This window comes from Heteronotia binoei, chromosome 5 (assembly GCF_032191835.1).
Source record: "Heteronotia binoei isolate CCM8104 ecotype False Entrance Well chromosome 5, APGP_CSIRO_Hbin_v1, whole genome shotgun sequence".
Classification (NCBI taxonomy): domain Eukaryota; kingdom Metazoa; phylum Chordata; class Lepidosauria; order Squamata; family Gekkonidae; genus Heteronotia; species Heteronotia binoei.
In genome coordinates, this window is record NC_083227.1 from 30,397,431 (window position 1) to 30,416,934 (window position 19,504).

The 19,504-nt window shown below is 45.9% G+C and overlaps 1 protein-coding gene across 1 annotated transcript; it reads left to right on the plus strand.

Moving 5' to 3' along the window:
• The first annotated feature begins 2,214 nt into the window (after positions 1-2,214).
• On the plus strand, positions 2,215-15,696 carry LOC132571348 (E3 ubiquitin-protein ligase TRIM7-like). Its single transcript, XM_060238153.1, has 8 exons — positions 2,215-2,634; positions 5,072-5,236; positions 6,397-6,492; positions 8,274-8,504; positions 10,356-10,378; positions 12,879-12,997; positions 13,459-13,491; positions 14,568-15,696. The coding sequence occupies exons 1-8, from the start codon at positions 2,215-2,217 to the stop codon at positions 15,074-15,076; spliced, it is 1,596 nt and encodes a 531-aa protein (XP_060094136.1). The 3' UTR covers positions 15,077-15,696.
• The last annotated feature ends 3,808 nt before the right edge of the window (positions 15,697-19,504 follow it).

The following is a 19,504-nucleotide window of genomic DNA, read 5'->3' on the forward strand; positions in this document are numbered from 1 at the left end:
TACAGAAAAGGGCAACTGGAATGATTAAAGGTTTGGAACACTTTCCCTCTGAAGGAAGGTTAAAATGCTTGGGGCTCTTTAGCTTGGAGAAACGTCAACTGCGGGGTGACATTTGATAGAGGTTTACAAGATTATGCATGGGATGGAGAAAGTAGAGAAAGAAGTATTTTTCTCCCTTTCTCACAATACAAGAACTCGTGGGCATTCAATGAAATTGCTGAGCAGTCAGGTTAAAATGGATAAAAGTACTTCTTCACCCAAAGGGTGATTAACATATGGGATTCACTGCCACAGTAGGTGGTGGCAGCTACAAGCATAGCCAGCTTTAAGGGGATTGGATAAAAATATGGAGCAGAGGTCCATCAGTGGCTATTAGCCACTATATATATATATTTGTGTGTGTGTATACACATACACACACACACACATATATTGGCCACTGTGTGACACAGAGTGTTGGACTGGATGGCCCATTGGCCTGATCTAACATGGCTTCTCTTATGTTCTTAATGGGACCAGAAGCCCTCTGACAGTTGCCCCCCAAGCACCAAGAAGACAGTGCCACTGCCTCAGCATCTGAAGGACGTTTGCTAGATATGCTTATCCAGTTCCCTGAAGGCATGGTTTATGTTTATCTGGTTCTTCATGAAGGCATGATTTAATACAGCTGGACTTGAAAGAGTTCTTCACAATAGCTTTGGCTGTGTGCCAGCCTGAATGAAGACACCTTCGCTTCCTTGGCAAAATGTGGTGTGACAGCCTTGGATTCACTGACTCTTTTCAAAGACTTTAGCTGTGTGCAAGCCAGCATGAAGGGCACCTTCCCCTTCCTTTGCTGAGGAGAGAGACTTGGAAGTTGTCTGACCAAGCCTCAGATTCAGAAAGCTCTTTTCTAAGGTTTTGGCTGCAGCTTGCCTATCAAAGGAATCCTTTCCCCTCCTTGACTTCTCTTGAATCTGAGAGCTTGGATGTGTGGCCTTGAGGAACTTTTGTTGCACGTGTGGGCGGGGAGGGGGGAGCTTTGGGAAATATGATTCCCTTCTCTCAGCATCTGCAGTAGGGCAGCCCATTCTGCCCTCCGCCTGCGAATCTAGAATCGGCATTCAGATCTGGGGTTGCAGGGAACAACACGCTAGGCTAGTGGGTGTTAGTGGCAAAGGATAAGTGAGGTGGAATCGCATCCAAACAGCTGGACTTCCTTATTTTGAGTCAGCTTCCTTGGGGAGTGTTTCTGCCACACTCTCTCTTCCCTCCCACCCAGCAAGAAGGAAGGTGGGAAGATGAGAATGGCTGTTTTTTGGGAAAGGGGCAGGTAGAAGTGGTTACTCCCCTCAGGAAATCTGCTCCGTTGCTACATCCTTCCCACCCCCCAATTCCTCCAATATATCCCAAGTGATTTTCTTGTCTTGGGGATCCTTCCAGGCAGGGGTTATTTTGTAGAAAAATAGGTGGTAGAGCTCATTAGCATCAGCATGACTCATTAGCGTATGCCACTGCCCCCAGCCAAAAGCAACCCGATGCAAGAAAGGAGAGCCCCGGATAAACGAACCCTGATTTGGCTGGCTGGCTGGCCCGCCAGGGGCTCTCCTGGGCGGCTGCCCCCCCCTCCCAAAAAAAGGCCAGCAAGCCATCCGCCACCCAAAATCACATAAGAAGTGGAGAAAGGGTGGTGTGGGTTTCTCCATGGGTTAGTGAGGGCTGCTGGGGGCGTGGCAAAGCTCCTAGTGGCTGGCTGCCCACCTGCTCTCCTAATCCAGGGATTGTTATGCAGCTGCACCTACTATTCAATGGACAAGATAGGTGGGGAGGAAGAGGGGGAGCCATTAGAAAGTTTCAGGAGCTGTGCTCCTGCTGGATCTGAGGCCTGCTTCCAGGATACCTGGGGGGTGGGGACAAGATGTCCCAGAGACATCCCACCTGCCAGTCCCCTGGAGTACAACGGGAAGGATTTCCCCCTCCCAAGCACCTGCATATGCCAGCCCAAAGAGCGCAAAAGAGGCGTTTCTATCTGAAGCTCTGACTCCGCCCTCTCCTTTTCTAGCAATGTGCTTCTTCAGGTGGCTGTTTTCTACCCGAGGCTGTTGATTGGGCGCCGGCTGAGAGTCATTTGCATGAAGAGAAACGCCCCCTCCCTGCTTGGCAGAGCGGGGAAAAAACCGACGCCAACTGTTCTTCGCTCTTCCCCTCGATAAAAGTTAGAGTCCAGCCGTAGCCATGGCGACTGAGGGTCTCCTGAAGGAGCTCTGTGAGGAAGCCTCTTGCTCCATTTGCCTGGACTTCTTTAGGGACCCGGTGACCATCGCTGAGTGCGGCCACAACTTCTGTCTCGCCTGCCTGACCCGCAGCTGGGGGGAGGCGGGGGCCGCCGAGCCCTCCTGCCCCCAGTGCAGAGGAAGAGCTCGGATGAGGAAACTCCGCCCGAACCAGCAGCTGGCCAACTTTGTGGAGATCATTAAGAAACTGAGCCCTCTGGAAGGAAAGGGGGGAGAAGGGAAAGCCTGCGAGAAGCACCAGGAGCCCCTGAGGTTTTTCTGCAAGGAGGACCAGGTCCCTGTCTGCATGGTCTGTGGGGTATCCCAGGAGCACAAAGATCACGAGGTGGTTCCTCTAGAGGAGGCTTTCCGAGAAAATAGAGTAAGAAATCTCTGGAAGGAGATTTTCTTACGTCCTCGTGGGTGGCTGAAAACTTCACTTTGGTGCAAGGGTCTCTCAAGCTTAGGGCTGTTGCTGCTTGCTGACAGCTGGCTTGTAACTTTTAATATAATGTGATATTAAGATATTATTTTCTCCCTCCACCACCCCCGTCAGCCACAAAGTAGTTTGCAATGCAGCAGCTAGTAATAAAAATCCAAAAAGGTGTTTGAGGAGAGGGTTTTTCATCATGATTGTGGGGTTGGCTACCTCCTCTTCTCTTCTTCACCCCATCCAGGAGGAGGAGGTTTTTAAACCCTGCTTTTCACTAGTTGAGTCTCAGAGTTTACAGTCTCCTCCTGATAGAATTGTGATCAACCCAAGGTCACCCAGCTGGCTTCATTTGGAGAAGTGGGGAATCAAACCTGATTCTTCAGATTAGGATCCACTACATCAAACTGGCTACACCACATAGAAGATCACCTTTTGCTGGCTTACCCACTCAGTATTGGTGCCTCACCCAGGCTTTTACTGACAGGTCACCCTTAACTGAAGAACTGGTGCCATAGAATCTCATTTCTCCCCAATTAAGGTGTGTGACCTTTCCATTATTTCCAATGGCTGTCTCCTTGGCCCTCCCATACTGAGATTGAAGTGTGTGGCCAGTCCAAGAGGTTTCACTGCCCAAGGAGGCTTCTGCCCAGTCCCCCAAATGTGGGCCTCTGATGGTGGAGCTTCCAGTATCATAGATCAATCATTGTGAATATGGAGAAGCAGAAGGCAACAAGAGTCTCCATCTTGTTTCCAGAAACTAAGCAGTACACAATGGCCAAGGCTGGCCAATTCAAGGCTAACTTTGTGCCAAGTCTCAGAGGGGCCAAAAACTGTTCTCAGCACCAGGCTGACTGCAGAAATCCTTAGAGGATTTAGAAAGAGTTAATGTATTTCCAGGTGAAAGCTCAAGGAACCCACAGGTGCCCTCATGAATCCAGGATGTGAAGGAATGGCTCATTTTATTTATTCTAGTTACTGTCAATTGTATTTTAAAATACAGAAGAATTAAGATACAAGGAGGGCAAACTCCAAATCAACCTCAAGTTAACTCACTTCAGGATGAGTATCAGCTTGTTGTGCCAGTCTCAGAATTCACAATTGCCATGTGTTTGGAACATTGCGGATGTTGTCTGGAGGACCACCTAGGAGGAGATGTTGTCTGTGAGCAGGTGGACCTTCCGGAGTGAAATCTGAAATTTGTCTTAAAAACCTTTGGGGTCCATCATATTCATGCAGTTCCAGCTTCACTGCCTAACCGATTTGGATCTACTTTGGGAGGTTTGCCATCTTAGTCACCCAGATATGTGAATTGAAAGAAAGGAATGGTGTGGTGTATGGAGGTTCCTCTGGCACAATGCAAATAGCAGCTCAAAGCAGGTGCATAGAGAATGCAGTTTTCTTGGAACTGGGAGTTGTGATTCATTCATTGACTTCCAAAAGAATCTGAGGCTTAATAAAAACTTGTGTAACCCCAGTATCTCCTTCCAACCCCAGTTGAGAGAAGACATTATTCCAAGGGTGGCCGAACTGTGGCTTGGGAGCCACATGTGGCTCTTTCATATATATTGTGTGGCTCTTGAAGCCCCCACTGCCCCATCAGCCAGCTTGGAGGAGGCATTTCTTTCTTTAAATCACTTCTCCAAGCCAAGCCAGCTGGCATCTTGGAGAATGCACTTAAAGTTGCTTTCTTTCTACTTCTCTTCCTACTCTCAAACATCTGGCATTTATTCTATGTGGCTCATGTTAAGTTTGGCTACCTCTGCATTATATGTCCTGGGTTTCTTATTGAATGAAGGGTTTACAAAAAATAAAAATAGCTCCCAGACAATCCAGTCACTGGCAACCATTTACAAGTAGAACTTAAAATACAAAGTAGGGTTTAGTCCAAAGTGGAAGGGTGGAGAATCAATGCGGGACACACACATGGCAAACTGCAGTGTAGGCAATGCAACTGGAAGTGGGAACACAAAAGGCAATGTTTCTCTCTGAGGCCTTCTCCAAGTCTCTCACTCTCTGCCTGCTGGGGCATGGATGGCTGTCTGTGATGCAAGTGCTTCACTTGGGGCTCTTGGTACAGCTGCAGCTCTTTTGAGGCTTCCCTGATCTGTGCCCCAGAACCCAGACAGCTTCTCGCGCCTTCCTTTTCCTCAGAACTCTTTTTCTTCAGTATTCTTCCCACAGCTCCCTCACACAGACAAAGTAACTCCCCACCCCAACTCCAACAAAGGGCAAATTCACAGGGATACACTTGGTTACATCCAGCTTTCATATAAAAATTGTTTTTTTAAAAAAAAACAGAATGAGCGCTAATCATATCCAGTCAGTACAAAGAGAGGTCCAGTTCTACAGGGGGGAAATGAATACTGTGTCTTTGTTTTGGGATCAGGAAGTTGTGGCAGCCCGAAAACAGAGAGTTTGTCAAAAGCACCAGGAGCCACTGAAACTCTTCTGCAAGGATGATGAAGCTCTCATCTGTGTGGTCTGTGACCGATCCAAAGAGCATAGAGATCATGAAACCCTTCCTCTTGAGGAGGCCTCCCAAGAATACAAGGTAGGAAACCAACAATGTGGAGGATGGTGAGGAAGAGCTGTGGATCCTCTCCTTCTTCTTGCTCTCTTTGCTGCCTCCTTCCTAGCTAGATGGTTTCCTCAGGCATTGCCTCCTTCCCCCCTGCTGAGGCTAAAGCTGGGTGATACGGGGAGATGGACTCCCTTCTTCTCTGGCTGTGTTAACATCTGACCAGCCTATAGCATGGCTGAGCTAGGAGGGGGCAGCCACATGACCCAGTTTTAACACTCTCCCCCCACACATCCTGCTATCCCAATGTCAGTGGCTGTTTGCCCATCAGTGTGTGTCCCCCACACCTTCACACACAGCAGCTGTGAGGCAGCAGTTTAAATAAAAAGAAGAACATTGGGGGTAGGTTGTGGGAGAACTACCCATGAAGTTGTCTTATTCTGAGTCAAACCTTGGTGTAGCCAGGTCCACTCTGACTGGCAGGGGCTCTTCAGGGGCACAGGTGGAGGTCTTTCACATCAACTGCTACTTATTTATTTCAACTGGAAATGCCGGGCATTGAACTCAGGACCTTCTGTTTGGCACTTCTATCAGAGGCATGGCCCTTCTGCTGCACCACAGAAGGGATGAATCCCCTCCTTTCCACAGCTGGCCTTGCTTCCACACAGAGCTTCCCCTTCTTTCATCTGCTCTTTCTTGGAAGGTCATCAAAGAGGGTTTGGGAAAGTGTGGACCAAAAAGTATGCATGTCCACCCACCCCCAATCCAATACCATTTGCCCTTCTACCTGGCATTCTCCTTCGCTCATCGGTAAACTTTATGCTGTTTTTTTTAAAAAAAATCTCACTGCTGGGTATATTTTTGTAGTGTTAGCAAAATAATGATATACTGACAATGTATAGTATTTTAATGCCAAAAAACCGCTCCCGTGGAAGGGCTGGAATGATGGGCAAAGCATGGAGTGAATCTCCCCTGAGGAAGCAGTGTGGCCACTGGGAATATTTTTGCACTGAGGTGGGGCACCATTCCCATGAGAAAGCTACCTGGGTTTAGCATTTGGGAAATGTTGAAGACATGGGGCAATTAGGTCTAGTTTGGCCCTTAATGATAGTTTGGCTTCTCATATGTTTTATAGTAAATTTCTAAAATGGAAAAAAAAATCTCAGTTTTGGGTGTCACCCCTGTCTCCCCAGGATCAATTCTGCCGCAGTCTGGAGATTCAGAAGAAGAAGAGAGAAAGAATTGTGGTATATAGGGAAGATGTAGAGAAAAAAAGCCAAGACCTGCTTGTAAGTGTCAGCTATGGCTGGGAAGTGAAGAGATTCCGGAACTAGTATAAGAGGGGGAAACGAAGTCCAAATAGAAAAATCAATTCACATGAAATCCTCTCCCCTTTCAATTTTGAGCCTGCCTGCCTTCCTTCCTGTTTTTGAATCACCCAAACCCCAAATTAATGGGGGTCTGGGCAATGAACAACAATTATAAAAATATATCATGACAATGTTAAAACTACAGGACAAATTAAGCTTTAAAATATTCGTCATATTCATACAACAAACTCCAGATGGTGCATAAATTTATGTACAAATGGTTATGGACAGTGTCGCCTCAATGGCAGGGGAAGAAGGAGATGGGGAGAAAGGGAAAGAGGATAAGGAAGAGGAATCTAAACAAGAAGAACTCATTGCTGTCCTTGACCAAAAGTCTGGTGGAATATCTGTGCCTTGCCGGCCTTGCAGAATTGTATTAAGTCCTGTAGAGCTCTGGTGCCATATGGCAGAGAGTTCCCCCAGTCCGAAGCCAGGGCTGAGAAGGATCCTCCTGCTAGACCACTGTTTCCAGGGACAGATTGATAATGTCCGTCAGTAGGCCCCATATCCTCTCATCACCAGCTTTCACTAGCCATGAGGGACATGGATCTAAGAGGCATGTGTTTGGCCTAACAGCAACCAGGATCCTATTAACATCAGCATAAGAGATTCAGCTGAAGATCTCAGAAACCAAAACCAAAGGTAGCCAAGGGATCTTCAGTTCACAACACTGATTGGGTAGGCCATGATGGAGCGACAGGGCTTTGGCTTTATCTGTGAAAAAGTTCACAAATGCTTCACAGCTAATGGCCAAATTATTGGGGTTCTGATTCCTCTTCATGAGGAATGTCAGAGATCTAAACAATTATGCTGGGCAACAGCTAGCGGACGCAGTGGAGGCTGAACAGAATTCCCTCCTTGCAGCTTCACTGCCACCTCATAGCCTTTCATAAACATCCTACAAGATGCTCTTGCAGCTTCATTGCGAGTCTGCCGCCAAACTTGCTTTAGTTGTCTGAGTTCCCATTCCATCCCCCTAAATTCTATGGTGTATGATGGTCAGTATTCAACAGACCAGGCCCCCAAAGGTAAACGTAACTAAACAGAGCTATACCTGGGCTGGGGGTACCACAGAACTGCACACTCTTGAAAATGACTCTTGAGTCTCTGAAAAGAGATGAGAGTGTCCCACTTCCAAAGAAATACATCCTAAAGATCCCAATAGATGCCCCCACTGGTCCTGAATTGAGCTAATGGGTGTTCAGCAATTTCTAGTTTGAAGGGGGCGAGTACTTGGAATACTCAGTAGTGTGTTTTTTTTTTCTCCTTACGTTTTTTTCTTGCCCAAAATGCAGCCAGGGATGCTGCAGTTGACAAAGTGAGGAGAACAGGCTTCTTAGCTCTTTTCTCCCCAGCAGTATTTCTACTCAACCACTGTATCTCATCCCCTGTTGGGGGGTCAGCATCTCAAGGGTATTTTAGTGCGGAAACAAATGAACTGAAGAAGGTCCTACTCTCTGGGTCTTCCACTACAAACTGAATTCTCTGTGGCTGAAATAACCCCTCCAGGAATTTGAGTAAGATCCTTGTATACTTTGGGCCTTAAGGATGGGTTCTTAGGAAACTTTCTCTTTCCTATCTTCACTGTGATCTCTGTGAGAGGCCAAAGTGCCCTTCCAATAGGAGTCTCCTCGTGTGCCTCTTCCCACTGCAGAGGCCAGCTGTGTTCCTGCCGTTGTCTTCTTCTCTTCTCATCTCAGAAGCAAACCACAGGAGAGAAGCAAAAGACATTAGCCAAGTTCAGACAACTGCACATGTTTTTGGAGCAACAAGAGAAGCTTTTGCTGGCCCAGATGGAAGAAGTGGAGAGGGAGGTAGCGAGGAACAGGGACGAGCACCTGGCCGGGCTCTCTGAGGAACTCTCCTGTCTGGAAACCCTCATCAGGTTGATGGAGGAGAAGAGTCAGCAGGCAGCCAATGAACTGCTGCAGGTGAGAGTGTGGCAAGAACAGGCTGGTTCCAAACCCTCAGCTTCTGCTATTGTTTAGAGCTCTCATTTGCTTAGGCTGAGAATCAAGAGGCTGTGATTTGTATAAAGTTTGTGGTGAAGGGAGGGTGGAGTTCGCTTAATGCCTCTGTTCCAGGAAGGCCTCAAAGTACCCTTTGCTGTTGTGTCCCTCATTCCATAGGGAATGTGGCACCATTTTAAGCTGTTAGTGACTGACCTAGATGAAGCTCTGGGATGACACTGGTAGAGAAGAAGGGATGGCCATTCGTCGAGTGCTTAGGGAACTACAGGGGATGGATGGAGGAATCTCTGAAGAGTGTGTATATGTTTGAAAAACTGATGCAGGTAATAAGAGCAGGCCTCAGATTCAGCAGGAGCTCACAAGAGCACATCTCCTGAACTTTCTGACAGCTCCCCATCTTCCTCCCCACCTACCTTGTCCATTGAATAGTAGGTGCAGCTGCATAACAATCCCTGGATTAGGAGAGCGGATAGACAGACAGTCACCAGCAGCCCTCACTAACCCCTGGAGAAGCCTGTGCCATGCTTCCTACACTTATGTGATTTTGGGTGGCGGGTGGCTTGCTGACCTTTTGACTGGTGGTGGGGGGCAGCCCAGAAGAGTCCCAGGCGAGCGAGGCCTGCTTGGACTGGCTGGATCTCTAGCCAGCCCAAGCAGGCCTTGCTCTCCCAGGGCTTTCCTTTCTTGCATCGGGTTGCTTTTGGCTTGTGCGGGGCGGCGGCATATGCTAATGAGTTGTGCTAATGAGCTCCACCACCTATTTTTCTACCAAATGACCCTTGAATAAGATTTGTGGGTAGCTCTTCAGGACAACTAAAAACAAAGGTTCTATGCAAGATCTTCTGCAGCAGATCAAAGCTCTCCTCCAAAATAGCTTTGCCTTGCTTGCTTCCCAATCCCCAGGTCCCAGCGGGGGATCCCCCCGGTTTTACAGGCTTGCCCCCCACAGGCACCACTTACCTCTAGATCTCCGACAGGTTTAGAAACCTACGAACAGGTCCCCTTTCAAAATGTCTGTGTATGTGTGCCTTTAAAGTTGAGCAGGAAGCAGGAAGTACTTAATGGGGAAGGGTCAATAGCAGAAGCTCTTCAAAACACAGTCCCTCCATTTGTTTTGCTTTCGTTTTAGAGCAAGTAAATGGTGGGTATGAGTTTGTGTGTGTGAGAGAGCAGGGTAGCTAGGGCTGGCAGTCCCCAGGTGGGGGCAGGGGATCCCCTGGTTTGGAGGCCCCCCCTTCAGGGAAAGTGGGGGGAGGGGAGGGAAATGTCTGCTGGGAACTCTATTATTCCACATGGAGTATTATTCCCATAGGAAATAATGGAGAATTGATCCCTGGGTATCTGGGGCGGCTAATTTTTGAGGTAGATGCACCAAATTTTCAGTATAGCATCCAGTCCCTCTCCCCAAAATACCCCCCAAGTTTCAAAAAGATTTGACCAGGGGGTCCAATTCTATGAGCCCCCAAAGAAGGTGCCCTTATCCTTCATTATTTCCTATGGAAGGAAGGCATCTTAAAAGGTGTGCTGTCCCTTTAAATGTGATGGCCAGAACTCGCTTGAAGTTAAATTATGCTCCTGGCTCCACCCCCAAAGTCTCCAGATATTTTTTAATTGGACTTGGCAACCCCACTTGCTGATGTCATTCCCTCATGAAGAAGTTCTCTCATGAGTCATTTTATGAATGAGAACTTGAATAGGACACACAATAAAAAGAGTCAGAATGCATCACCTTCGAGAATCTGAGGAGGAGGGGAGGTCTTCCCAATTTGGCCCATGGCAGTTACTGAATTTTCTTTCTTTTCCCTTCTTTAGGATGTCCGAAACACCTTGCTGAGGTAAGTGGGTTCCTCTCTCATTACCCTCCTGATGCTGGGATGGATCTAGGTAGAGTGTGAAAAAAGTGTTCCTTCCAGTTCAGGTCCACATCAGGCGTGACTAGGATCACAGATCTGCATCTGTTTGTACATAGCAAACTGCCGATGAACACAGTCCCATGGACAGAAAACCATGTTCCAAACAGCAGTGGGGTGGTGGTGTTAGGGCTAAGACCTGGCTGTATGTCTCTAGAAGGTTCTTGCAGAATTCTTGTGCTGAATCGAGGGTAGTTTCACTTGTCAAAGAAGCCACCCTGCCCTTGGACATGCACAGGTTGAGTTTAGTCACCTCAGCTCTTTCAGTTCCACAAAATGGAAGGAGGTAAATCTAAGAGCCCCGTGGCACACAGTGGTAAAGCTGCAGTACTGCAGTCGGAGCCCTCTGCTCACGACCTGAGTTCAATCCTAGCGAAAGCTGGTTCAGGTAGCTGGCTCCAGGTTGACTCAGCCTTCCATCCTTCCGAGGTTGGTAAAATGAGTACCCAGCTTGCTGGAGGGAAAGTGTAGATGACTGGGGAAGGCAATGGCAAACCACCCCGTAAAAAGTCTGCCGTGAAAACATTGTGAAAGCAACGTCACCCCTGAGTCGAAAATGACTGGTGCTTGCACTACCTTTTAAAATGTTATTGGGCTCAGCTGGTGAGGTGACTTGGTTGGGCATCTGTGCTGCCCAGAGGGCCACTTGAACATCAAACTCTGTGATGAGAGCTCCACTCAGTCCAGGGTGTGCCATGTGTGAGGGTGGCTACTCATGAGGGAGCAGAAGTTGGGGCTTGTGCCATCAGCATTCCTGCCACCACACAGCACTTAGAGGTGTTGCTCTTGCTCAGACTAAAAAGGTAAAGGTAGTCCCCTGTGCAAGCACCAGTCATTTCTGACTCTGGGGTGACGTAGCAGCATGACGTTTTCACGGCATACTTTTTACTTTTTATGGAGTGGTTTGCCATTACCTTCCCCAGTCATCTACACTTTTCCCCCAGCAAGGTGGGTACTCATTTTACCGACCTCGGGAGGATGGAAGGCTGAGTCAACCTTGAGCCGACTAACTGAACCCAGCTTCCGCCAGGATTGAATTCAGGTCATGAGCAGAGAACTTGGACTGCAGTACTATAGCCTTACTAGAGGATTTCTCAGTTGTAGATTGGAAACTTTTCCTTTCTGCTGTAACATTTCCCCAGACATTTTTAGAGGAAGAAGGAGCATGATGTGACATTAATGGGCTTGAACAAGTTGCAAGATGCCTTACACAAGTTGCAGGCCATTAAAAGGAGCAGGATGCTTTTGTGCTACAGGGCTGAGTGGGGAAATGAACCGGGGCCCAGTCATGGCCCAGCTCTCAAACCACTACAGCACAATAGCTTGCTTCTCTCCCTCTGCAGATGTGAAGCAGGATTGAAGGGTTGCTGCTGTTAGGCAAAAAAATCCTTGTTCCTCTTGATGTCTGATTTGGCCTTCAGATGTGTGGCTTTGGGATCTCAAGAGTAACTGCAAATGGGTAGACCAGGAGTGTTGAACTCAAATTTGTTAGGAGGGCCAGATCTGACAAAAAGGGGACTTTGTGAGGCCGGGACATGTGTGTCACAAAATGTAATCTGAGGTAGCGGAGATATAAACTTTATAAAGGACACAGACGATCATATTTAATGATATTATTTTTTAACTTAAAATACAAACATGCTGAAAACTTAAAGTACAAACATGCTGAATACTCTTGCAATATCTTGTTTAAAATGGCAAGAAAAAGCACAACTATCACAGCAGAAACTACAGATACAAAATACCATTGCAAGCTTCTCTCTCCTACTGCCTCCCCAGGTCTACTCAGGTTGCCAATGACTCTCTCCACTCCAGTATAATATCCCCCTTTGGCTGCAAGTTCCCAGTTTAGAGTACTCATTAGGTGAGGTCCACGGAGCAGACAAGCTGGCTCGGAGCATTCAACCCTTTATTTACAAGGACACAACTCCAGGAAGCCTGAGCTTCAGCTTCAGGAATGCTCATAGTGAAACTGTGATCTCTACTCCATTGAAGCACATTGCAGCACAGACAGAGCTGCAAAGAAAACATGGAATGGATCTTCCATCAAGGCCCCTGGGCCCTATCAAACTGGGCACAGAGACTTAATGGAAAATCTACTCCATGTGGCAGGGAACTGAAAGAGAAGGGAACTTTGTCAGCCTTTGAGTTTCAAATGTTGAGGACAGGAAAGGGGGGAAGGAGAAAAGAGCCCTGGGATCCTGATTAAAGCCCTGGGCGGGTTGGTTCTGGCCCACAGGCCAGACATTTGACACCCCTAGTGTAGACCTCTTCTCTCCAAAGGGCCTCCCATCTTTCTCTACAATCATCATCAACCAGCATCTCTAGGCCTTCTGCGTATTCCTACCTTCATATCTTTGCTCTACTGGTGGGAATTCTGAGTTGGATGGATGTTAAGCCACCGCTTAACATGGTTTTTCTCCAGACATGAAGAAAAGGAGAGGTTTGAGAATCCAGTGACTTTTCCTCTTGCATTGAAGTGGAGGATCTGGGACTTCTGTGACATCAATCACTTGCTGGAAGGTCTCATGAAGCAATTGAAAGGTAATAAAAAACAGCTTCAGATATGTCTTTAGATGAGGCCAGATACAATTGTGGAACCTTCCAGGTCACTTGTATCATTAGCAGGGCCAGGTGTACAATTACAGGTGTACAAGCAGTTAACTTCTGGATAACCATGTTCAAGATCACTCTTTCTCTCCTTTAATGGTTAAGTGCCAGTTTGGGATAACCATGTTCAAGATCACTCTTTGTCTCCTTTAATGGTTAAGTGCCAGTTTGCCAAAAGTAATCCATTGTTCCTTTGTGGTCTCAGACCAATATAATTCATAATTAGGTACAGGAAGCAAAGTCAGTAAACAAATCTGAATATTTGCAAACCAGTAAAATCTGGTGGAGAGTGAGACTTTGTCGCTGAAGTGGCTGCTACTTAACCCTTCAGCTAAAACTGAAGGGAAGTGTTAACTGATTGCCTGCTTATTTTTTTATTCCATCCACTTCCTCAGACAATCTGGATTCTGGACTTCACCTACAGAAAGGTACATTTTGTGCACAAATCAATCATTTCTAAACTTAAAAGCTTCCTCTCGCAAACTGTGTTTTCTATTTGGTGTTTCTCCAGGGATAAGATTTCTTGGACACTCTTGTTTTGTCCCTCCAAACCTCTGAATGTGGAGGTTCCCTTTAGTCACCAGGACTAGTAGCCACGGACAGACCTCTTCTCCATGAATCTGTCTAATCCCCCTTTTAAAGCGATCTATGCCTATGGCCATCACTGCATCCTCAGACAGCAAATTCCACATTTTACTCACTAGTTGAGTAAAGAAGTATTTCCTCTTGTCCTGTCTATTGTAGCATAGTCCTGAAGGATCAGGACTAAATCCACTCTCCAAGTTCAACCCATTCTTTCATTGGCTCATTTTCATGTGATCAGGTGTTTGTGTAAGTGCTCTTGATTTTGTTCATAATGGTGGATGAGATGCACAATGTGCTTCTCTCTCAGGGTGCTTCTTAGATATAGATATATACAAGCACAGAAAACCTGTAGTTCCTTCCATTGGACAGTCCAGCCAAGAGGTCAAACTAGAAAATCTATATGAACATATGAAGCTGCCTTATACTGAATCAGACCCTGGGCCCACCAAAGTCAGTATTGTCTACTCAGACTGGCAGCAGCTCTCCAGGGTCTCAAGCTGAGGTTTTTCACGCCTGTTTGCCTAGAGACCCTTTTTTAGTTGGCGATGCCGGGGACTGAACCTGGGACCTTCTGCTTACCAAGCAGATGCTCTACCACCGAGCCACCGTCCCTCCCTTATGTTTTTATTGCTTTTTGAATTGTTTTATATTGATTTATTATATGTTTTTATTCTTTGTGTTGTGATCTGCCCCAAGCCCGCTTGCAGGGTACGGCAGAATATAAATTTGAATAATAAATATATAATAAAAAGAAACAGAATAAGCCAGAATGGGGGGAATGTCTAAACAACCAACCAGGTCAGGGAGAGCCACAGGGAACAGACACACCTGGGACACTAACAACAGGGTCAGGTGGGTGTGGGAAACAACTCTGCTATTTGTCTCCCAGCTGAATTGGCTTCATTTCTGTCTCCAGCAGCAAATGTGACTCTGGATTCGGACACGGCCCATCCTGAACTCATCCTCTCTGAGGATCGGAAAAGTGTGCGAGTAGGAGAAGAGCCTCAAGCTCTGCCTGACAATCCTGAGAGATTTGACGAGTACACCTATGTGCTGGGCCGTGAGGGATTCACAGCGGGCCGCCATTTCTGGGAAGTCCTGGTGGGAAGTGAAGGAGAATGGATGGTGGGGGTGGCCAGAAAGTCTGTGAGGAGGAAGGGATTGTTCACCTTTAGTCCTGAGGAAGGATGCTGGGAGGTGGGGAAATATAGGGGCCAGTACAGGGCATCTATAAAAGATGGTGCCTTGATCCTGAGTGGGGAGCTCAAGAGGATCCGGGTCTGTCTGAACTATGCTGGGGGGCGAGTGGCCTTTTTCGATGCTGACAGAGCAGCCCTGATCTATGAGTTCTCTGGAGCTTCCTTCTCTGGAGAGACCCTCCTGCCCTCCTTTTGGGCCCGTTTCAAAGGCCACCTGCAACTTTGTTAAGACAGTCATTTCTCACCAGGGCAATTAATAAAAATAATATTACTCAAGATTCCCATTTTATAGTTCTGCAGAGGTCTTCTCCAGGGCCCCAGTTGACATAACTGATAAATAAAATGGAGTCTGTTTTTCCCTCCATTGCCCAATATTCCCTTACTTTTGTAGCTGATTTCAGAAATAGACAATTCCCCATTTCACATATTAAATAATAACAGATTGGGACCAAAAGAGAGGTCTAAACAAACCAGCAGGCTTCTGCTAACTCCCATAACCCTTAATCCTGCCTTTATCTCGTTTTTTCTCACCCTCCCATCCCAATCTCTTCCTGCAGTGGAGAAGAAGCTCTCCCCCCCCCCCACCCCCACATTCTTTCTTACTTCTGGAAGGAAGATTAGATGTTTGGAAATCATTTGTCAGGTATCCCACACCCTTTCAAGTTTTGTTCAGTACAGCTGTGGGGCAGATGTGGGGTGGGGTAGCAGTGCCAATGGAGGGAGTGTTTAACTCTTCCCCCATCTCCTTTTTGTGATGTAAAATGTCTTCCTTCACATTGCAACTGTGTGTGGGGAGGCTGTTTTCAATGTGTTGAGAAGTCTGCTTATATTAAAGGTTTCTCTTCCTGTTGAGTTTCATTTGAAAACATTCTTGTGGGAGGGAGTCCTGAGAAGGCTGGGGGACGTGTGGGGAACATGTGGAGCAAGCAACTTGCTTCTGTGCTTGTCCTTGGAGCCTTTCACACCTGGACTGAGGCTTCTCCCACTGCCTGTGGCAGTTTCTCTCTTCATCTCTGCCATCCACCTTGGGTATCTGGCTCTTGCTTTGGACTCCAGTCTACTGGGAGCCCTCCTGCCCAATGACCAGTGAAGCAGCAAGTAGAAACTGTGGAGGGGGAGGGAAGTTATGTCATGACATCGTGTGACGTCACTTCTGGTTGTGTGGCCAGCTCTCACCTCTGCCCCTATCCTACTGTAGGAAGCTGCATCTGTGAAGAAGCCATGGGGGTGACTCTGGAACGTTGCTGGACGGGCTGTGACAACACTTTCTAGCCACACAGCCACCTATTGATTATCTTCTTTTGTTGTGTCTCTACTGAAGTGTGTGCTGTTACATTTCATTCTCACAGCAACCTTGTGAGAGAAGTTAGGCCAAATGCTCCTGTGGGATTTGAGCCCAGGCATCTTCAGTCCACTGTCATCATATGGACTGCAAGTCAGTGGCTTACAGCGGCATTAAGCAACTTTCTTCTCTCCTGCCCAAAGCTGGGGAACCTGTTCAGTGGGTAAGAGGCTGTTGAGAAAAGGAGGACTCCAAAGTTAACTGATACAAATTATATGATTTATTGACGGAGAGTGGTAAACTAAAAGCATGGTATATGTGGCAAGGATATTCTTTCCTTTCTTGGGGGAGACTTGTCTTAGCAGTAGTATGTGCGAAAAGGATCTAGGGGTCTTAGTGGATCATATGCTGAACATGAGTCAACAGTGTGATGCAGTGGCTAAAAAGGCAAATGCAATCTTGGGCTGTATCAACAGAAGTATAGTGTCCAGATCACTTGAGTGTCCAGATCACGTGATGTGTAGTGTTCAGATCACGTGATGTTATGGTATTGCTTTTCTCTGCTCTGGTAAGACCTCACCTGGAGTATTGTGTTCAGTTTTGGGCAGCACATTTTAAGAAGGATATAGACAAGCTGCAACTGGTCTAGAGGAGGGCAACGAAGATGGTGAGGGGTCTGGAGACCAAGTCCTATGAGGAAAGGTTGAAGGAGCTGGGGATGTTTAGCCTGGAGAGGAGGCGGCTGAGAGGTGATATAAGGGCTGTCATATAGAGGATGGTGTGGAATTGTTTTCTGTAGCCCCGGAAGGTAGGACCAGAACCAATGGGTTGAAATTAAATCAAAAGAGTTTCCAGCTCAACATTAGGAAGAACTTCCTGACCGTTAAGAGCGATTCCTCAGTGGAACAGGCTTCCTCGGGAGGTGGTGGGCTCTCCTTTCTTGGACGTTTTTAAGCAGAGACTAGATGGCCATCTGATAGCAATGAAGATCCTGTGGATTGACTTCCGGTATCTGTCATCTTGGCTTCAGAGCTGCCTGCAGAGCTCTCTCTGTGGCATCTGAGTCTGGTCATTGGAAGGGTCTCACTGATGTGATACCCCCATAGGAAAAGCCTGGAGGGCTTTCTCTCGGCATGGGAACCCCACGGTGGGGGAGGGGGCTTGTGGCAACTGCCCCCTACGCTCATCGTGCATCCTGAAGCTCTGCGGCTATGAAAGCTGCTTATCAGCAAAAAAAACTCCCAATTGCTTTTATGCTTTCTTTTTCTCCAGTACAGCTTTAAATCAACATCTTTCCACTTCTAAAGCGACAATTCTACTTAACAAGTAGGTGTTTTTCTTCCTAACTTTAGCCCCTGATGGGTCACTTTGCGTAACTACAAAAGACTAGGTCACGGATGATTTTAAGCGACCTTGGATTGTTAGGAGCAGTCTTAACCTTTTAAATAGGACTGAATATAATTACTAAAATTGATCCGGACTTTAATTGGATATATACTACAGAGATTATCAAGAATTTGCAACATGATTTGAACACAAAGGAGATATACAAAAAAAAGAACTCTGTTTCTTTTATCTGACTCTAACTGGAAAAATACCTTAAATAGGAGCAAAGCGAAAATATAATCTGACTTGAGAGACTGAGTCTTGAATGTAAAATTGAAGTATGGCACTCTCTAATGAAATGGCACATGGAAAAGATATTTGCTTAAATCTCAGATCTTTAAAGGAAGATTTTATTTCACTTAAGCAGCTTCTTAAAGATTACTTTATGCTCATTGCTAATGATCTGAGCGAAGAAGATCTGACAACTAATGAAATAGCTAATCCACAGGGGTTCAGCACTAAAGAGAGTGAATCGATGGCAGTGAAAACAGAAGGGGAAAGTGTTATTAGGCGAAACAAACAAAGGCGAAAGATGGTCTTTTATGACGCACTTTCAAAACCACTCAAGCGGAGAACGGAAAATGGCAATGAATTCTTCCTCCTGTGGTTGAGGGGGCAGGACATCCTGAGAAGAGTAAAGTTGCACTTCAAGCAACGCATCCGGATTTGGAAAACTATCCGTAAAAAGATCTATGATCATTTTGCTTCTGCTTTGGTGAATGGCTGAATAAAGAACCCTGACTAAGAAGTGAAAGATGTTACTTAAAAGACAAGCTGTGGACAAATGGGCTGCCTCGGATACAACTTGGGTGTAGAAACCAAAGGAACTTAAAAGGGTTTTTTTAAAGTTTTTGGGAAGAAGTTTTTGGGTTTCTCTTGTTTTCCTTTGTCTTTTCTCCCTTCTCTCTTCCTGTTGAATAAGTAAACATGTAACTAATATTAATGAACACATGTTAAGATTTAAAAAATTAAGAGAGATCCGAAGAAATGATGTTAATGAGGCTTATTAGTATAACTCTCTAGATAGTGGATCTATTCACAGTTTGCCTATTTAGAGAGACTGCTTCCAATGATGTGAGAATAGAACCAAGGGTAAAAAAGCTAAATAGTATAAAGGCTGCAGAATTTAATAGTTTTGGTAATATGGTAGATTTGCTACTAATATGTTAGGAGAAATGGAACTTGATGTATCTTATGTAATTTGCTATGAACAAAGAAATAATTTTTATGTGTTCCTTTTAATTAGGATTCTGCTAAATCAACAAATTAATCTTTGCCTATTATAGGTTTAAGCTTAATCAAAAAAACTGATGTTGAGACAGTCTAATAAATTTTTTTTATGAACTGGTTATATTTAATTTGTGTTTAAGAATTGTTTAGTTCTATATCGGTTTACTAGGTTGTTATAAGAATTACTTGTTTCTCCTTTACTCTGGTAAGGGAAGAAAGGAAGTAATACTGCAGGAGGTTTTATACTTGTAGGTAGGAAGATTTGAGTAATACATTGGGAGGTGGAATTATAACTGATATATTCGTATTGGTTTCTGTTTCTTTTCCCCCTACTCTCTTAAGTTCCCTTTTCTCTCTTTCCCCCTCTTTTTATATATCATCTGCAATGCTTCTTTATTGTAGTTTAAACTAATAAAACTTTTTAAAATAAAAAAAGAAGATCCTGTGAATTTAGGGGGAAGTGTTTGTGAGTTCCCTGCATTGTGCAGGAGGTTGTACTAGATGACCCTAGAGGTCCCTTCCAACTCTATGATTCTATAAGTCCTCTTGCGGATCAAAAACTGGCTACTTAATAGCTAACAGAGTATAAATGGGCAATCGTCACAGTGGAAGACGGTAAGCAGTGGGGTGCCGCAGGGCTCAGTATTGGGTCCCATGCTCTTTAACTTGTTCATAAATGATTTGGAGTTGAGAGTAAGCAGTGAAGTGGCTAAGTTTGCAGATGACACTAAATTGTTCAGGGTGGTAAGAACCAGAGAG

Coding starts and splice junctions, on each gene's coding strand:
- LOC132571348 (XM_060238153.1), top strand. CDS start 2,215: ATGGCGACTGAGGGTCTCCTGAAGGAGCTCTGTGAGGAAGCCTCTTGC. Junction 6,493..8,273: donor AAAAAAGCCAAGACCTGCTT/GTAAGTGTCAGC, acceptor TTCTCATCTCAG/AAGCAAACCACAGGAGAGAA. Junction 10,379..12,878: donor GTCCGAAACACCTTGCTGAG/GTAAGTGGGTTC, acceptor GTTTTTCTCCAG/ACATGAAGAAAAGGAGAGGT.